The sequence below is a fragment of the Crassostrea angulata genome, chromosome 3 (assembly GCF_025612915.1).
Source record: "Crassostrea angulata isolate pt1a10 chromosome 3, ASM2561291v2, whole genome shotgun sequence".
NCBI classification, from domain to species: Eukaryota; Metazoa; Mollusca; class Bivalvia; order Ostreida; family Ostreidae; genus Magallana; species Magallana angulata.
This window is the reverse complement of record NC_069113.1, coordinates 57,829,344-57,848,888: the sequence shown is the minus strand read 5'-3', so window position 1 is coordinate 57,848,888 and position 19,545 is coordinate 57,829,344. Positions and strand designations below refer to the sequence as shown.

The 19,545-nt window shown below is 34.5% G+C and overlaps 1 protein-coding gene across 12 annotated transcripts in view; it reads right to left on the bottom strand.

The window, feature by feature from the left end:
• The window catches only part of LOC128177777 (leucine-rich repeat-containing protein 49-like), a 43,413-nt gene that overhangs the window by 9,516 nt on the left and 14,352 nt on the right, over positions 1 to 19,545 (bottom strand). For 6 of the 12 annotated variants that reach the window (XM_052844633.1, XM_052844639.1, XM_052844638.1 and 3 more), the window contains 12 exons: positions 19,181 to 19,201; positions 17,822 to 17,927; positions 16,651 to 16,854; positions 16,287 to 16,353; positions 15,838 to 15,981; positions 11,046 to 11,107; positions 6,557 to 6,704; positions 4,549 to 4,632; positions 4,157 to 4,189; positions 2,380 to 2,570; positions 2,008 to 2,157; positions 773 to 986 (listed from right to left, as the gene is read on the bottom strand). In XM_052844633.1, the coding sequence (XP_052700593.1) occupies positions 773 to 986; positions 2,008 to 2,157; positions 2,380 to 2,570; positions 4,157 to 4,189; positions 4,549 to 4,632; positions 6,557 to 6,704; positions 11,046 to 11,107; positions 15,838 to 15,981; positions 16,287 to 16,353; positions 16,651 to 16,854; positions 17,822 to 17,927; positions 19,181 to 19,201 (1,424 nt within the window). The remainder of the gene's footprint in view (positions 1 to 772; positions 987 to 2,007; positions 2,158 to 2,379; positions 2,571 to 4,156; positions 4,190 to 4,548; positions 4,633 to 6,556; positions 6,705 to 11,045; positions 11,108 to 15,837; positions 15,982 to 16,286; positions 16,354 to 16,650; positions 16,855 to 17,821; positions 17,928 to 19,180; positions 19,202 to 19,545) is intronic. The other 6 variants (XM_052844635.1, XM_052844645.1, XM_052844642.1 and 3 more) reach the window with 4 other exon arrangements.

Below are 19,545 nucleotides of genomic sequence, written 5' to 3'. Positions count from 1 at the left end.
GTTGGTGGGGATTTACCAGTGAGTTAAGTAGCAGGAACAAACCAGGGTGTGAAGACTCGATTCCAATCAACATTAACTGCCTAACTTTCATTGAGAATTAAAGGATTCAGCCCCTGATTAATCTGAGTTCCCTATAATTAGCTCCCGCTCCGGGTGAAATATTTACAAATCTTTAGGATCGGAGATAACAATCTAGATCTGTGTTCAATGAAGTGATGTTCAGTGGTGTGTATGGAAGATTATTTGGTAGAAGTTACTCAAGTCATTAAAGTGACAGAAAAGATCCGTTATGGAAATAAATTAATCACCCAAATGATTCCAACATGGATTTTCTAAGCCCCACACTAGAGAATATCAAATATAACAAGTGCATTGAATATATGTTTAAATTGTACATTGAGTATCACTAGTAGAAGACTTTCAGAATCATTCCCGTGTATTATTGAGGGTAAATATTTTTTACCAAAGAATATCTTAAAGTGCTCCAAAATGTATATCTGTAGTCATGATGTCATCGTGATTCTGAAATAAGTGGATTCTATGGCCGAGTTCAAGATCTGAGAGTCAGAAACTAAATGAAGAGCTGACATATCTACAACTGAGAGGAGTCGGGCAGGTCCTCCTTAATCCCATACAAAGATGATAAAATACATAAAATGTTTTCAGTAAATAAAGACTTACAAGTCAATGACTAGTTCAGTAGAACTTGCCTGTACTCATTGACAAACTCATAAAATGGTTAAACCTTTACTGTAAATAAACTAGTTCTTACCTGTACCCCAGGGAAGCGAGTCCTGATTTTGTGCAAGTGTTTAGCGATCTCGTCAAAGTCGATGAACTTGAACAAGACATGGGTGACTGCCCCCGCGGCCTGTACCCCCCAGTTCCGATCCAGTGCCTCCAGGGACTGGGGCCCATACATGGTCAGGCTGTCCCCCTCAAGGTCGGCCAGGTTATTGAGGTCAGAGGCATACTGCCCCTGGTTCCTACAAATATAGACCCATAGAGCTCAGTCATCTAAAAAACTCTCTGATGATGAAAGACAATACGGCAAAAAGAGAGCTTCCATCACTTCAGCTGATAAAATCAATAAAATCTGATACACAATATGTAATCAACGACAGGTGTTCAGTAGGTTAATTAGCGATGATCACCTGGTCTTCAGGTAAATACACATCAGGAGGGATTTCTTGCCCCTCCTGTCCCCGGCCCTACCCCCCCTGGCTATCTCCATACCCTGGCTTCCTGTTAAGCCACAACCACTGAATTCAGTAGCTTGAGTGTAGGACTGTTAGATGCAGGGCCGTGCGCCCTTGATGATGCACTGAACACTACGACTCTACGTAAAGCCTGACTACACTTCAAGGAAGTATCCGACTGGAGACATCCATTGTTTACTGCCATTAATTATTGAGGCTGATTGCCTTGTGGATAATCCAGCTCATCACAAAGTACACAGACTAACTGTTTTATTATTGGATTCAGGCAGAAATGAGTTGAGCCATGGAATAATGTCTGGCTACAGATTGACAAAGATAAATAAATCTCCCTTAATTTTATATTCAGACCATTTATTTGCTTTGTTTTCTGTCCCTTTTATTTCCTGATAAAATACAAGTCTTATCAAGGACATGACAGCTAATCACACAGTCCTGTTCACACTAAATATATTTTCTTGGTTAAGTAAAAATTAAGGTACTTCATTTCTCTGTTAGGGAACACAACTCCTAGAACATAAAATTCTCTCACTTCTACATAAACCATAACTGGGTAAAATGCAACTGAAGCATCACTCAAGGGCTGGTCTGGGTGAGAGTCAATGTAGCATCAACTCCATCAAAACCCTCTACCCCACTAACTGTTTTTGCTTGTTCTTTAGATAAATGATGTCACTTGGAAAAGCTTGGTCACATTATCAAATTCACAGGGGCAATATCTATATTCAAGCCCCCCCCCCCTCCCTCCAAGCCAACAAAAAATATGTAAAAAGTTTAAATGCTATCCTACCCAAATATGACAGTCTCCTTAATCTGGCCCACTTTCTGGGACTCGGACTTGAATTGCTGTACTTTGTTGGCTGTGCGGGGTCTGGAATCGTCGAGGGCGCTCTGAGCACTGCTGGGGCGAGAACCATGTCGGCTACTCTGCTTGGACTCACTGTAACACACAACTTATGTTTTTATGTTATGTCTTCTGACATCAGAGAGTCAACACCTGTTTAATAAGTCAACAGATAGTCCTTAAATAACTCTAGTACCAGAACTTCACTCATCGGATTTTTTTAACTTTACCAATACATTTAACAAACAGGTAAGGTGTCTTCCTACCTATGTTAAGATTATAACACCTGTGGCACTGACAGGTAAGATTCCTGCCTACCTTTGTATGGACTCCACCTCCAGACTGTCCTCATTGGATGGTGAGATGATGTCAGAGTTTGCCACTGAGCCCACGTGGTTGGCGTAGAGTTCCGGCATCTTGACCAGTTTCCCCGTCCGACTGATCATTGACCCCTGATTGACCTCCCACTGTCGCTTGGCGTTGTTGATGGCAAGTCGCTTCTTTTCCTGCTTATAAGAAACATCAGTCGATTGATCAGGACTCTGGATCCAAGTATTAAGTACTTTACACGGTCACAGAACAGTACAGAAACTAACGACTCAGTAGTATCAATAAAACTCTCAACAGTTTAGTACACCAAACACATAATCAATTTTCTCAGATTTAGACAAAAAGAGAATTTATTTCTATTTCAATCAAAATCAACAGATTTCTACTCAATAACAAACCCACACCCAACGGAGAACCAATCAGAGGGCGAAACAACACAAATCAAACAGACATCAACTCGAGATTAGTGGATATGTAGAAAACTCACTGTTACTTTAATATATTGTTATACTTTCATGTTAAATACTGAAATCTGATTGGTTAAGACGCAGTTAATAATATTTTCTATTACCCTCAGCGGTAGCAACGCACTTAGCAACGGGTAACATTAAAAAATGTTACATGCGCGAAAATTATGCGCGTACGGTTCGCTGTAGAATTCACGTTACTCCTATATCAAAGCAGTAAAATTTTCTTAAAATTAAGACATTCAGTATAACAAAATAAATAGTGCCTGTTTGGGAGGATAACAGTTGAAATTGACACCCCTCGAAAACCATTGTCAACCTCCGCTTCGCGTCGGTTGACAATGGTTTTCTCGGGGTGTCAATTTCAACTGTTACCCTCCCAAACAGGCACTATTTATATAATGTCAGATCCAGGGTTTAGACTTCACAAGTTCGTTAGAAGTTTGTTGTTTTAACAGTATACTCTATCTACATATGAACTTTAATTTGTAGTAAGTAAAACTTTAAAGTCGGTAAACAATATGTTTACTGATTGATTTCACATAGAATGTTGAGCCTATATAGTTATCTAATTTCAAAAGAAAGACATATCTGAAAATGAAATTGATGAGAATAATTTTGAATCATTTGCATATATTTGTTTTACACTAATAAGATCAGCATTATAGTACATTACATATGTACTAAAATTAGATTAATAATTGATTGTTTACTTTGTTTACATTGCATGTGCACACCTTCACCATTACAACATCAATGAAACAAAATTCGGGACAAAAGGCCACCAAATGAACGGCAATGCAAAGCCTAGAAGTCCATGTGAAAGAAACTAACCAATTCATTGTTATCCATTTAAATCAAGATAACAATTGCATATAATTTCTAAGATTTGAAAAAAGAAATTCTTAATGTTGTGATTATGTAATCAATAAATAGTTGAATAAATGCATCATATCTGTGAGTTACTATAAAAACTACCTCTATAATCGCCTTAAATTGGTTAATTTAATTAATGTTTTGTAAAATCAATAAATTTTATAATTCGCCAAACATTTGTTTATAATTAATATATGAATTAAAAAAAATACAGTTCCTGCGTATTCTAATTTAGGCTATTACAATTAATACACAAAGCTTCCGCACCATGCTTCCATTATTTATTATATTTTTTTGCTTTTTAGATTCTATTAATGTTGTAAACTGAAGCTTGATTGGTTAGCACGAGGAGGCGGAGTTGGTCTAAGCTAATCATGTCAGAGGAGAGGAGAGGCTATAGAAACGTGTCTAAATATAGATACCCCTGGTGGCGGGCGCTCGGGCGTCTGTACCATCTGAGCGGAAATATAAACAAACTGTACAGTTCAGCGTTTTGTCAATGATACACTACACATAAAACAATGACAAATTAACAAGATTACAAGCAAAGAGAGATAACTCTGCATACATCAATAAGTTTTCAATTGACCTTTAAATTCAATGAAATTTTTTTTTAAATTTCACAATATACAGAGAAAAAAAAAGATTTGTAGAAGATTATGTGACAATAGAATGAGTAGCAACAGTACTAATCCAAGCATTGAATCGCTTCTTGTAATACACACTACAGGGAGTGTATAGAGGGGGTTTCCATATAATTACAAGATGACAGACAGACAACAAATAATAGGGACAGTAGCGGGTCATTTCTAACCTTCATTATGTTGGTCTTGTTGGACTCCCTCTTCTTCTCCTCTTCTTTGCGAGCCATCACCAGGGCGATCCTTCGCTCCTCCTCCTGCAGACAGAAATAACCCCCAGATTAAGACCCAAGTCTTCTCCTCTCATGATGATGTAATGCTAATCTACTGACAGCTCCATACAAAATGTCCGAATAAATCGGCTGATCAATGATTATGTAAATCACAGTTTGCCTAATTCTGTGTACACATGTCAAGGCTTCTCAAATTCATGTAAATGGAGGAAGCCTTAGATCTCCTTTCAAACATGTCATTCTCTTGTAACTTTAAAATCCGTTAGACAAATTAATCATCTGCATTTAGGTTGCAAAATCAATGCATATATTTTTTTTAATAAGCTAACTGCTAAGATAGGGGCTATATATATATCGCTATATTCAAAGGCAGTGAGAATTGAATGTTTATGGTTGGCACTGTGGTGAAATGTGAAATTAGTGGAAGATAGTTTTACAGGCACTCAAACAAGTAAATTCAAAATATATACTGGCACTCAAACAAGTAAATTCAAAATATATACATAATATCTCATTTCACATCTAATCAAAGTACAGTAATTCACTAAGGAAAAGGAAGATTTAGTAATCTTACAAATATTGAAATTCCCCATCCGACTCATTCTAGCTCCCTTAATAAATTGCTCATGACATATACATGTATTAGGAACTACTCAATCCCTTTTTTTTAAAGTTGCCTTCCAATAAACTTATTCTTATTGGTAAGGACAAACAATTCTTATCAAATGTTAAAAAAAAGCCTGAGTGAGGGACAACAATTCTGGACCAGCTGAATTTTAAAATAGCTTAAATATTCAGGTTCTCCAAACATTATGGCAGGTTACATCAATTCTAAATATTTTATCTTGAAAATCATTTTTATTGCCCCCTTTGTCTTCCCATGCCTGTTACCCTTCCAAGTGGGCATATTTAGCTACTGTATAAGTGGCATGTTATCAAAGTTTTCGTTGATAATTCGACTCTTAACACCCAATATCTAACATTACAACGTTCTTGCTTCCCTGAAATTTAAAAGCGTACTCTCCTGCCTGAAGTACATAATAAGAGTTATATAAGGCTATCTGCTTCCGTTAGTATTTGTACTGAGCAGTGAATGCTCGGTGACAGGCAGAAAGATCAGAATAAAGCGATCACGCACAAATGGTACCAGGACATTCAGATTGAGGACACGCCCCTTTAGCTGTAGGAGACTGGACTGACTAGAGGACAGAGGGCGTTGCGCAACAAGTCTGCGCGCTGTCGCATCGCTAGGCTTGGAGGCCATGATCTTAGGCAGAATCTGGGTGTTAATCTGGTGCTGAAACACAGTGAGCAAGCTCATCTATAATACTTGTAATTATGGTATGCCCCCAGCGGGTCCATGATTAGAAAATTTAAACTCTGTAATTCCTATTCTATAATTAAACTCTGTAATTCCTATTCTGTAATTCCCTTAGAAGTGTTTGTCATCAAATTTATATACACCCACAGGAGCTGATCAAAATACACAATAAAATTGTCCAAGACTACAGTCTACTATAAGAACACTTATACACATCCCCCTTGTGACACAGGTTGGTTCTGAGTAAGGTAAGGGGTACACAACATGACTAGTTGATGTAGGCACTATTGATGACCATGAAGAATGACAGAGTAGTACTAGCAATTCCTAAGTAAGACTTAGAAAACACATTAATGCATATCAAATCTGTAACTATTTCACTAATCATGTTTTGATCATAGATCTAAAGTTCATCCAGAAATTTAAATCAGTGAATTAGAGTTCTAAAATAGACCTATAGATCACATACCCTCTCAACTCAGTAATTTATTCCAATAAATGGTAGAGTATTTAGAGACCTATGCTAAAGGATCAAAATATTACCTCTTAAAAATGAGTGAGTTCCTAATTCTAGTAAAAGGGAGAGAACTCCTGGACCATCTGTAGGGTGACCTTTGACCTGCTTACCGTGACTCGCTTCATGTCGAGCTGCTTTAACTGCTGCATGTGACGCAGCACGATCTGCTTGTAATACTGTTCCTGGGTGATCGGGTTCCCGTCCAGGGAAATCTCCGACAAACTCGTGGAGTCCGACAGAGACGTGATGTCCTCAAAGCTACAAAATAAAATATACGCCAAAAATATCAGTAGCGGAATAAAAGACAATCTTGTGAAGTTTGACTGGGAAGTAATGATGTAAAACTATCAATTTAATATACGTAAAAAATAATAAAGGGTTTCCTCAAAACTACAAACAAATTACAGTGTATGATGTCCTCAAATCTATAAATAAAAAATATCTTTAAAATGTAAGGGAGGGAAATGATCTATGAAACAAAATCAGGCTACAAGTACAATTTCAGTCAAAAATACTAGCATCAAGGGGGACATACAGAACTAAAAGACGAGCTCTTTAAACCAAATTAAGTTATTACGTTTGAAACTGCAGAAAAATAATTCGGGTGTGAATGTGAAAAATAATGGTCATGGTCATAAAAAATTCATTTTTGATCTTGACTGACAACTATCACTTTCACACAAAATACATTTAACTTTTGTCTAGTTGTAGTTAATTGGTAACATTTACAAAGATGACAGATTTAAATCTGAGAAAAATCATTAAATTAAATACATTGTATAATTCCTGTCTTCTACAAGTATGGAAGTTTTTAATTAATTTAGATTTAGGAAGATTTTTCATAACAGGAAATATGACAGGAAAATACCGGTACATAAACTAAGAATAGATTTTAAGATATATATTTTCTCATAGAACTGGTGGTGAATTTCAAGAAATTCCTGACAATCTATTGGTATACAGACATAACTTATTAAGGTAAAAAAAATTACAGAGTCCCGGTAATTATTTTAGAGAATTTCTGACAGTTCTGGCGGTACACCTTATGCAGAGTGACGGTAAACCTTATGCAGAGAACTGGCTGTAAATTAAAGTGACTATAAATTGGAGTGTTAAGAGAGATTTCAGGTACTTTTGGGTCCTGAACAAATCAACTGACTGCGTGACTCACTATTTGGAGGATCGGTTCAGTCTTTTCTCCCGGTACATCCTATAGTGCCACATTCTTTTCATTCACAACAAACAACGAACACAAGGAGGACCAAGCGTAGATAATAAACTCCCAAAACTTTAAAATTGTACACACTTTACTCTGTCTTTATCACACATCACATCTATAGAAGATCCAGTTTTCCAATTGTCACTTAATTCTTTAGCCACAGGAGTCCTGTTTTGTAGATTTATAAATTCCAGTTGCCGATCAGCAAGACGACTTTATTTTTACTTGGACCCAAATTCTTCGAAAGGTTTACCCATAATTCCAGGACATCAAACAGATGCACCGAACAATGTCACTTTTTACCCCCCAAAATCAATGAAAAATGTGTACATAGCATTTTATCATCTATCCAAGCACAAATTGTTTAAGGATAGACAAATTTACACAAGACGAAATGAGAAGTCTTTAGGCTCTTATGAAATTTGTTTTCTCTGATAAAACTATTTGCACTATGGTGAAAACCAATAAACAGTTATTGACTAAGAACAATAAAATCGACTTAATTAGTTGAGTTTATCGTTGGCTAACAGCAAAGTGAGACAAAACTAAAGTCGACATCAGAACAATGCTGGTCTTAGAGAATTGAATTCTTAGCTGGAAGCAGAATCTGGTCCTTGTTTCAAAGAATCAGGGAAATTGTTCCCAGTTAACAATGAACACAACACTAACAGCTTTAGTTATTTGTTCCTGTAATTGGAAGAAAACTCACTAAATAAAGACACAATCACAAAATCCTTGTAAAGTCAATCCTTACTGCTGCTAAAAAGGGTATTAAATCTAAATCATCCAATTTACAAGTCAAAGAAATTTCTTTCCTGATGTCAAGAAGTACTGTAATTTAAAAGTAAAAGGGAAAAAAGAAAGATGTCATCTGAAAATCACTGCAGCACAATCCTAGCGTGTATTCTGAATCTTCCTTAATTTTCTTGAAACAGGTCTACTATTTATATATATAGTTTGAAATAATTTCCAGAAATATCCTTTTACGCGAGGACTGATTTTAATCTCTGCAGTCAACACCTGATTCCCTGTACCAATAAACACTCCAAGCACCCGGACAATGTGCTTCACTCTCAGATTTCTTCACCGTTTTAACTGGACAGCTTGGGATTATGGGATCAACTTGAAACACTATCACCAGAATTTCCTCTGTAAAGCAAAATATTGACAATGGTGCCTGTGTTAGTCCTACTTGGTCCCGATGAATTACCCGCTTTATTGACTTCTGTGGATCTTTAACCCACTAAAAATAAGCGATCTCATTTCCCCGAGTGTCTGGAGTTGGCACTTTAAATATCAAGGGTTTTAACTGGTAAGGGTGGGGGTCCATTCAATCTTTAAATGGCCACTATATGAAAAACAATCAACACCTGCTTTTTCCTCTCAAGAGAACTTACCAAGTTTTTCAATAAATGTATGTATATGTTTTTCTATTATGTATTTTTAAAAGATTCAAGTTTTTCTAATTTTATAAAACTATTGGAGAAACTAAGTAGTCTTGACAGGTGATTTTGAATTTCTTTAGATAAATACATGTATATTTTATAAAGTGTTCATAACATTGAAGAATTTTAAAGTGTATAAATAATATTTTCTCAAACAGCATTAGATTTTACTCAATTCTTTGGTCATGTTTGATGGTAATATATTGTAAAGTTTTTCCACTTTTATCCCATGTTTGAAAACTTAAGAGCAAAAGAAGCCATTAGCTTTTTAGCTATTTATGCAGCACTTCAAGAGTCTCCAATAAATATATTAAGAAAATCATTTGATCAAGAAGGCAGTTCATTAACAAATAGTTTTAAAAATTGGTCATTAAATCAGCATGCATTCAATTTATTTTTTAAAAAAATCAAAATCAAATCAACAAACTACAAGTTGAACATATAAGAAAGTTGAAAAGAAAAAAACCCAGTATCTACAACCCACTATAAATAAGCATCAAAATTAATTTTGATTTAAATTATATCAATGCAGCTGAAACCTAACTATGATTTTCTACATGACTGTAGATTTCTACCTGTACCGGGGAGCTATATCATTGATGATGGTTCGACTGCGGAACGAGAGCACTGGGGCGCGGTGCCTGTAGGCGGTCTCCGGGCGGGGGAGTCTACCCACGCTGAAACTGACCCCCTGCACATCTAAATCGTCATCAATATCCAACTTCACATAACTCTTACTTCGCTGCATTTTTAATTTCACAGTCTTCATGTCCAAAGAGGTTAAATATTCACACTGAATACTTCAGAGAGTGTATCAGATGTCACCCGGGAGAACCTTTGATATACGACCCCCGGTATATATCCTATATATCCAGTAAGTAGTAGATACCACACAGAACTGTGTACACTGACCAGGCCTCATAAGTAAGGATTTATGAGTTTATGATCATATTTTCTAAAGCCTTAGAAAGATTAGGGCTCTGACAATGCATGATATTGGTCTGTTTTTGTAACAAATGCAAGGAAAGTCCTTTAACATTTCGGGCACAGTTTTTATTCTCGGTAATTAAAGAACAACTCGAGGTGCAATTAAATACACACAAGAAGCCAAGATTATGACTAAGTAATGACTGAATCTGCAGCATGGTCGTCTCTTCTGTGGACATTTAAAAGGAAACGCAAAACAGTGACACTTAATCCCACAAATCTGTTTGATATTTTGTCTTTGAACCATGCGACCATATTGTTTCTATTGGTAACATACAGCACTTATAATGTTTGCACTGCAGAGCAATGTGAAATTATCATTTAAACACAAAATACAAGATCTTTATGTAAATTGCAGGTGCTTGGTGAATTCTTAAAGATATTAGTTTAAAAGATTTAAAATGCATGAATGAAAACTCCCTTTAATTAAAGGATTTACTAGTCACTAGTCATATGAATACCAAATAGTGTTTTCTGCACTTGCCCGTTTTCTTGACCTAAAAAATAACTGGTTTGATTTCTCTTCAAGAGTTCTAGTTGTGGCGTCTGGACCACATTATTCCCTAGCTAGAACAATGAATGGTGAGGCCAATGTTCTACACTACCTTGGGCATTACTGACTAGTTCTACACCAAAAGCTAGGCTTCATAAAAAATACCAATGCTAAACAAGTGGAAACCTTTCACTTCGTATTCATTTATGATGAAATAATCCTAAATTCTGATAGCTGAGGCCAATGATAAAAATTGTGGGTTTTCTTTATACACCAAACGTATCGTTAAAAAAGTACCGGTACTAAGTATATGATAGAGGTTAATATCAACCACTAATATAAGAACTAGCATCTGATATACAGACATGTTATAGTAGATATGTATGTTAACACCAGACTTTTATAAGATGTTTGTGTTAATGAAGAAAACAAAGGACATGCATGAGTTAACTCACCTGCAGATCTCATTGAAGCTGAGGAACAGTCGTTGTAGACTCGGCAAATTGTCCACATCCAGCTGTAAAAGAACAATCTGAATATGAGCCTAAACATTTATGTCAAACATGAAAAACAATCAGAGAAAAATGTGTAGACCTGTGTATATATATGCTAAATTTATTTGAAGGGCTACTAAGTCATAAATAAGATTCAGGGGTGAAGAATTTTGACTATTTTTCATAAGCGTGTGATTTTTATTGTCCCCCACTGCAGACACATACAGTTCTAAACAATACCTGACATATTTCCCCTCTTACTGCTACAAGATCATAATGGACCACACATTAACATTTCTTATTCAGCAAAGTGTTGCATGTCAACCTAAAAATGTCCCAAAACGAAGCATGCATGTATAGCGAGCGGTTTGGAGGGGCATTCCGCTTGAAGCCAGTGTTGTCTGCTGAGTCTTTTATTAATGAAAGAGTTTAATCTTCCATATAAATTCAAAATCATAGCAACTATAAAATCAATCAATAAATGTTTAACTCAGACACTTTAAAGTTTGCTGTAGTAAAGATATCATCAAGGGAGAGCACTCCACAAACCAATAATAAACTTACTCTAATTAGATCCTGACATTTGAACAACTCTAATACCTGATAAAGTGGAAAACATAATCAATTCATAAACGGGAAAAAGCTCATTATAAATACCCTGACTTTATAGCTATAAATTGTATTGAATCTTATTTTAATTTCAAAGACTGACTTATCTCTATGAGCTATCATCAATGGATATACAGTTTTCGACTCCATGACATGCTATTCAAAGTCTCTTAGTCTATTGTCACCTCTGAGATTAATTTAACATTAACATTTAACATTAACATTTAACATTAACATTTAACATTAACATTTAACATTAATTTAAATTCGTCCTTTGGTGATTCATTCTGGATATGAAGGTAGCAACATTGCAGAAAAAATAGATAACCTGTGTTTTTGTAATTTTTTTCTGCAATGATTGCTACCTTCATAACCTGCATGATTCATCAAAGAAGGCATTTTATTGTTTATATTAACATCTTTCTTTTAGTTAATTAATAAATTGATTATAAAAAGTAAGTAAAATTCACTAAATTCCTGTTAACGTACATAAGTACAATAGCTAAAAGAAACAGCCAAATCGTCTCCTTTGAGACTTTGAGTTTGACACCATCATGATTATTTCATGCAGTCCGTGATTTTCCTTAGTTCACTGTAGGTCACGACCAATCGATAAAGAGGGTGTGTCAATTTCAGTCCTGTAAGTTTTTGTCAGTTTCAGCCACTGTAGATTTCGACCAATCGATAAACGGGGCGTGTGGATTTCAGTCTGGCTGTTTCTATAGAGCTATAAATTAACTATAAGTTTCCATAAGGAATGGATGGAATAATACTTGGTAGATGTAAATATTACACAGTAAATACAATAATCTTCAAATCTTAACAGCATTTTTAAAAAAGAACTTATTCTAAAGCAAAAATTTATTATTGCTGAATTACATTCAATAAATATCAAATCCACTGGGCAGATCGAAGTACTACATGTATTACACATATTCATTTGTTCAAATTTAATTATCGGTAAATCTAAATGTTAGAACCCCTTGTTTACTTGCTAGCTAAACAAAGAATAGATCTAACATTTTGTTCACATTATGTCTAAAACAACCAATAAAATTTTTTATCTTCAAGACTCCTCAAATTTTAATTACATTTTAAAATGTCATTAAGCTTTGATTTGATTCACAAAATCATTTGGCAGAAAAACCCAAATTTTGAAAAACTTCTGACTAAAAAAACCGGTCTTAAATATTGGAAACCAATTTCAATTCAGAACAACTTGCTTATGACTAAAGAAAAAAGGTTCGCTGCAACAAAGGATTTGCATTGTGTGAAGAATAAAAATAAAAATCTTGAACATTTTTTTTAAATATGAGGTTCTTACAAACTACACACAATTTTATTGCACAAACATAGGTAATCACAGATTACAAAGCTCACCGAGACAAGACATCACCCTTATGAGACTTCACCTTATTAGACCACCTTTATCATAATAAATGAAAATCATACTTTATGATCTTCGATATTCATGGATTCTGTTTTGACACAATATCATATATCATCTGTTAAAAAATTGTATGATAATCATATGTTCATATGTTAATCAATACAATAATATAAAATTAAATATTGCATCCTACCATATTTACAACATTTATGATACATATATCATATAATACAATAAAATACCATAATAAACAATGATGAGATATGATATTGTAAGGTATGATATGACATTGTATTGTGTTATAAGTTATTGTATTTGATCAAATAATACAATATCATAATATATAAAACAATATAGTATTATATTACAACATCATATAACATAATACATCATAACATTGAAACATATGATATTAGATTGTATAAAATAGTATGATATTGTATGATACTGTATCATTTTTAATACATAATATGATATTGTATCATATGATACAATGTAATTTGATACAACATTGTATCATATCAAATGATACAATATTATGTGATAATTAAAAGTAAAATATTATATATTACAAAATTATATTATATATATTGTATCATATGATACAATTATATATTTAACAATATCATACAATACAATTTTATATGATGTGATAATATATCATATAATAAACCAATATTATATTATACAATATCGCATGATACGATATTATATAATATTACAGTATCATATCATACAATTTCATGTGATATAATTCTATATTACAGAAACTAATATCATATAATTTTATTATATAATATCGTATGATACAATATTATAGAATATACAATATTGTATCATAGGATACAATATTATTTTTTGCAATATCTTAAGTAATAGTATCATGTGATAAAATAATAAATTAATAATACAATACAATATTATACAATATTGTATCATAATATACAATACTATACATAACGATATCATGATACAATATCATAACATAAAATATCAAAAAAATTGATACAATATCATATCATATCATATAACTTTTTATAAAATTACATATGATATTATATTGTATCATATTAAACAATAATGTTTCATACCATACAATACTATATCATAGGAATCATGTTATATCATTTATCAACAAACACATCTATCTTTCGAGCAGGTTTGAGTGAGGTAGGAAATTTCATTAGCATCCTTGATAATGGAGATCAGGCTTTGCATCTGAAGCAAACTCTGCGTTTCATTTATAATATAGTTAAATCAACTATGCAAGCTATCATCTATAAAACATGTTACCTGTTCCAAAAAAACTAAACCTCATCCAGCATCCAAAACCTATGGCTCAGATTCAGCATTCAAGCCTGTCAGGTGCATCAGTATACATAAGACGCATCTCCAAGCAAGTTTGGTGAAGTTCAGACCAGTAATAACTAAGCTATCATTATCAGAGGGCACTAGCAATTAAAACCTTAACCTGCTCCAGCATCCGCAACCTATGGCTCAGATTCAACATCCATGCCTGTCAGGTGCATCTGTATCATAAGACACACCATCCATTCAAGTTTGGTGAAGTTAGGACCTGTAATAACTAAGATATATTTTTTAGCATCCTTGATAATTGAGATCAAGCTCTGCATCTGAAGTTTCCCCTGTGATTCATTCATATTACAGTTTAATCAACTATGCAAGTTTGAAATAGTACTATTATCTATTAAACATGTGACCTGTTCCAAAAAAGACTCAGCATTCAAGCCTGTCAGGTGCATCAGTATCATAAGACGCACCATCCATGGAAGTTGGTGAAGTTAGGACAAGTAATAACTAAGATATAATCATCAGACGGCACCTGTTTCAAATACTTTAACCAGCTCTAAAAACCTAATCCTCCTCCAGCATCCGAAACCTATGGCTCAGATTCAGCATTCAAGCCTGTCAGGTGCATCAGTATCATAAGACGCACCATCCATGGAAGTCTGGTGAAGTTAGAACAAGTAGTAACTAAGATATAATCATCAGAGGGCACTTGCAACAAAAACTTTAACCAGCTCTAAAAACCTTAACCTCCTTCAGCATCTGTAACCTATAGCTCAGATTCAGCACCCAAGCCTGCCTGGTGCATCAGTATCATAAGACACCCCATCCATGCAAGTTTGGTGAAGTACGGACCAGCAGTAACTTAGATATTGCTATCAAAGGGCACCTGCAACAAAAACTTTAACCTGCTCCAAAAACCTTAACCTCCTCCAGCATCTGAAACCTATAGCTCAGATTCAGCATTTAAGCCTGTCTGGTGCATCAGTATCATAAGACACACCATCCATGCAAGTTTGGTGAAGTACGGACCTGCAGTAACTTAGATATTGCTATCAAAGGGTACCTGCAACAAAAACTTTAACCTGGTCCAACAACCTTAACCTCCTCCAGCATCTGAAATTTAGGACTAAGATTCAGCATTTAAGTCTTTCAAGTCCATAAGTAGGTCCATATGCATCATCCATGCAAGTTTGGTGAAGATAGGACAAGTAATAGCTTAGAAACAGGACCTGCAACAAAAACTTTAACCAGGTCCGGACGCCGACGCCGACACCGACGCCGACGCCGAGGGTATAGCATAAGCTCCCCCTGACTTCGTCTCGGTGAGCTAAAAATAAATTTATTTTTTCTGTAAACCTAATTTCAGAGACAAAAATCTAATGGTCCATGACTGACCACCATCAGTAAACAGTATTTGAGAGACAACAATTGTTCGTAACTCACCACCATCCTGATGCGGTTCCGCCGTAAGTTTAACTCGGCAAGACTGTCCATCCCCGCCAGGTTGTCTACATTAGTAATCTGGTTCCCTGCCAAGTTCAGAACACGGAGCTCTGCTAAATGGTTCAGGTTTTCAATCAACGAGATCTGGAAAAATATTTATCACAATTAAAACAAATCATAATTTAAACAACAAGTTCATCTGCATATTTAGTGCTTCTAATGTTTGATTCTTCTTCTGTTCTTCGTTTGGAGGCAGCTGAACTCTGTTTCTCCATAAATAGTACTGTGTACAGATTTATAACTCCTAGTCTTGTCCCAATATTATTAGTGGGCAAATTTAGAAAGAGAGTTAATTTCAATCTTAAATGTAGAACACGCTTTATTAAGGCTTGTGTAAAATTTGAAATAATATCGCTATTAATAGCTCATTTGTTGCCAGGGAATTTTACCTGGTTGCCGTGTAGATCGAGGACATCTAGTTTGCTCATAGTATCCAGGTTTTCTATCTTTTTTATTCTGAAAGAAACAGGAATAAAAAGTTGTCTCTATTGTATGTAAAATTTAAAGCAAAAATATTTGCATTACACACTGTTTGAATTCTTAATGTTCCTCTTTTTATATGAATCACATACATGTTGAAGTAAAGTTTTAGATTTACTACTTCCTAATTAACATTGATTCAACATAAAATTAATTTCAGGTAGGAAGTAAAAAAAAAAGTGTCAGATACATGTAGCTTCAATCATTACACATATTAAACTTCAGCAGAGCAATGAACTAACTATATCAGTATCTTTCAGTCTTTTTCAGTACCTGTTTTTGCCGAGCATGAGCACCCGTAAGGATTTGAGCGAGCTCAGCCCTGAGATCTCCTCTATCTGGTTATCGTACAGGTCCAGAAATATGAGTCGTTTGAGCGAGCTCAGGTGCTGGATTTTGCTGATCATGTTGTGCTGGTAGTTGAGCAGCCTTAACTGGTCCTCTCCCTCCAGAATCGGACATACTGTCAATTTCCGCCTGTAAATAAACATATTAATATCAATATCTACCTGCAATGAAATAAAATGACAAATGTTGCCCAAGATCAAGCTTGAATGACATAAATAAGTGTTATACAAAGGGGCATAACTCTGATAAGCCTTATTACATTCTAGATACTTGTTTCAAATTAAGCAATAAGGATGTCTTGAGGATGAAACCTTGAATACATGGCTCAAAGGCAATTGCTGCCATAAAAAATGTGGTAGAAATACAATTCTTACTTGAGAAAATACTGTGGAATCATTAGATTTCGTGGTGGCTCAATTTTCGTGGAATTCGTGGGTACCTTTCATCCAAAAATTAACATCCACCACGAATTAATAAATTAGGGTCATAAAGTCATATTTCCTTTTGTAGGTATAAAAGAACACACGAAATTACGTCCCCATGAACCAGTAAAATTTAAGCAATCCTCAAAAATTGGCCCCCATTAATTTTAATGATTCCACAGAATGACTGTTATCATACCATACTTTATTTTTGCACTGGCAACTTGTCTATTCGTAAGTACAGTACCCATTACACAAAGAACTAATATAGAAAGAAATTATATTTGAAAAATCCCCCCCCCCCAAACCACATTAATAAAAATTGATAACTCCTGTTACTTTAGTAAATCCCCAACTGCTGCATCTGCACAAACAAGTGCAGTATATTGTATTTTGTTATTGTTCATGGAGGACTTTCTACATATCTTTAATCTTTTATGCCTTCTGGTCCAGATTTAGAATCTGTAGTACCCTCTCACTTCCCCCTCCCTAACTGAATAAAATTCTGAGATAAATTCATGTTCTTAATTATTTGATACTTTAATGTGTGTGTTGATCAATCCTTTCCTGAGTTTATTTAATTTAAACATATTTAATTTTGTATATATATTACACCAATGGATTAGGCAGCAGGCAATGCCTATGTAAGCCTTCTCCATGATGATTGTATATACCTATCTAGGTTGAGTCTGTCTGGGTTGGAGGAACGCTCCTCTGGAGTTCTGTACACAACAGGGATCCCTGGGGCGGAGGGCGACTCGGCGAAGATCACTCTGTCACCTGTAAATAGTACAGAAGTCACATAAACAAAAATATATAGAATGTATAGCACACAGGACCAAGGGACTGGTCAAATATCTCAGAATATAAAACGTTATAATTCATAATAATAAGTAGACAATACAGCATTCACAGTGACACTGGTTTCATAGAACATACAGCAAATAGGACCAAATGATTGGTGACATATTTTCTCAGTTAGTAAATATTAACTTAAAGGTAAAATTTCATTGATCATTTTTACTTATAATATACATGATTGTATGTAATCATATTGCAAGGGCAAATAAACAAGTCAATTTATAATCCTCCAGAAAAGAGACATTATCTATGTAGATATAAAACATTGCATATAAATAGTTACATATTTTACAAATATCCAAGATACACAAAACTGTCCATTAAATGCTGATCTTGCAATATCTTTGCAACAATTGTCCAGTGTAATACAGAATGCTTTATTTCTCTTTAGATTGGCTGGTTTAGCATATTAACAAGTCAGACAAATTTACTTTTGGAATTAAATTTGTATCATGTTGCATATTTAAAGCAACAGGAGATAAATTCTCTCTCATCTCATCTGTATATTGTGTATCCAAGTCCAGTTATTCAATTATCAAATACATGTAATAAATAAACTTTGCATAAACCACTCTAAATTTGTTGACAGAATTCAAATCTGTCATCACACACAAAAATAAAAACACACCCAGCCCAGGAGAATAGTTTGAGAGGTTATTCAATAAACAATCATGGGGACTTATTGAGTCTTAACCTCATATACATGTACATGTACTACTATTTCTTAAATTACTGGTAACCTTCAAAAAGAGATTATTTAGAATTGTCACAGAAACTCGAGCAATAAATGAACTCAACTGATGTGAATTGCAAATCTTTTCTTGAACATATAAGTCAACACCCAGCTGGAAATTTTATGACAATTTTGTTCTTGAGACAAGATTAATGGGTAAATACAGACACGATTAAACACTGGGGACCACAAGTACCCGGCCTAAGATCTCGCGGCACACTCACCTGACTAGCGACGTCTAAATTCAATACATGTTTTATCAGGGTTCTTATAACAATTACAGGAATGTTTGAGACAAATTTTGGATTCTACAGAGGAATTATGTAGAGAACATCTTACAGGTTTAAATCAGGTTGGGAGATATCATGTATTAAATGGACACAACAATAAATTTCACTCCTGTGTGTTTGTTATGAGGTGAAAATAGAAAACTCTTTACCTGAAAATTCAAAATAATCCTCTAAAAAGACAAATTATTTTTCAACGATCAAATCAAGTTACATGTATAAACTAACAGATAAAAGAGCATGCTTTACCTTTGGTCAATAAATTAATTTACTTCATAGAAAACTAAATCTCAATTAATGATTCAAACAATGTGTTAGATACATACCAGTCATACCTATTGAACTTTAATATCAGACAATGCAAAGAAGTAAATCAAACACTGTTTTATAACCGCTAACAAATTGTCTCTACCACAGTTCAGCGTGCATGAGTGTACAAATTCAGCAGATATCACATACACAAATTAAACAACGAATAAAAAAGACAGAAAATCTAGAGAGCAAAAGCAAACATCTA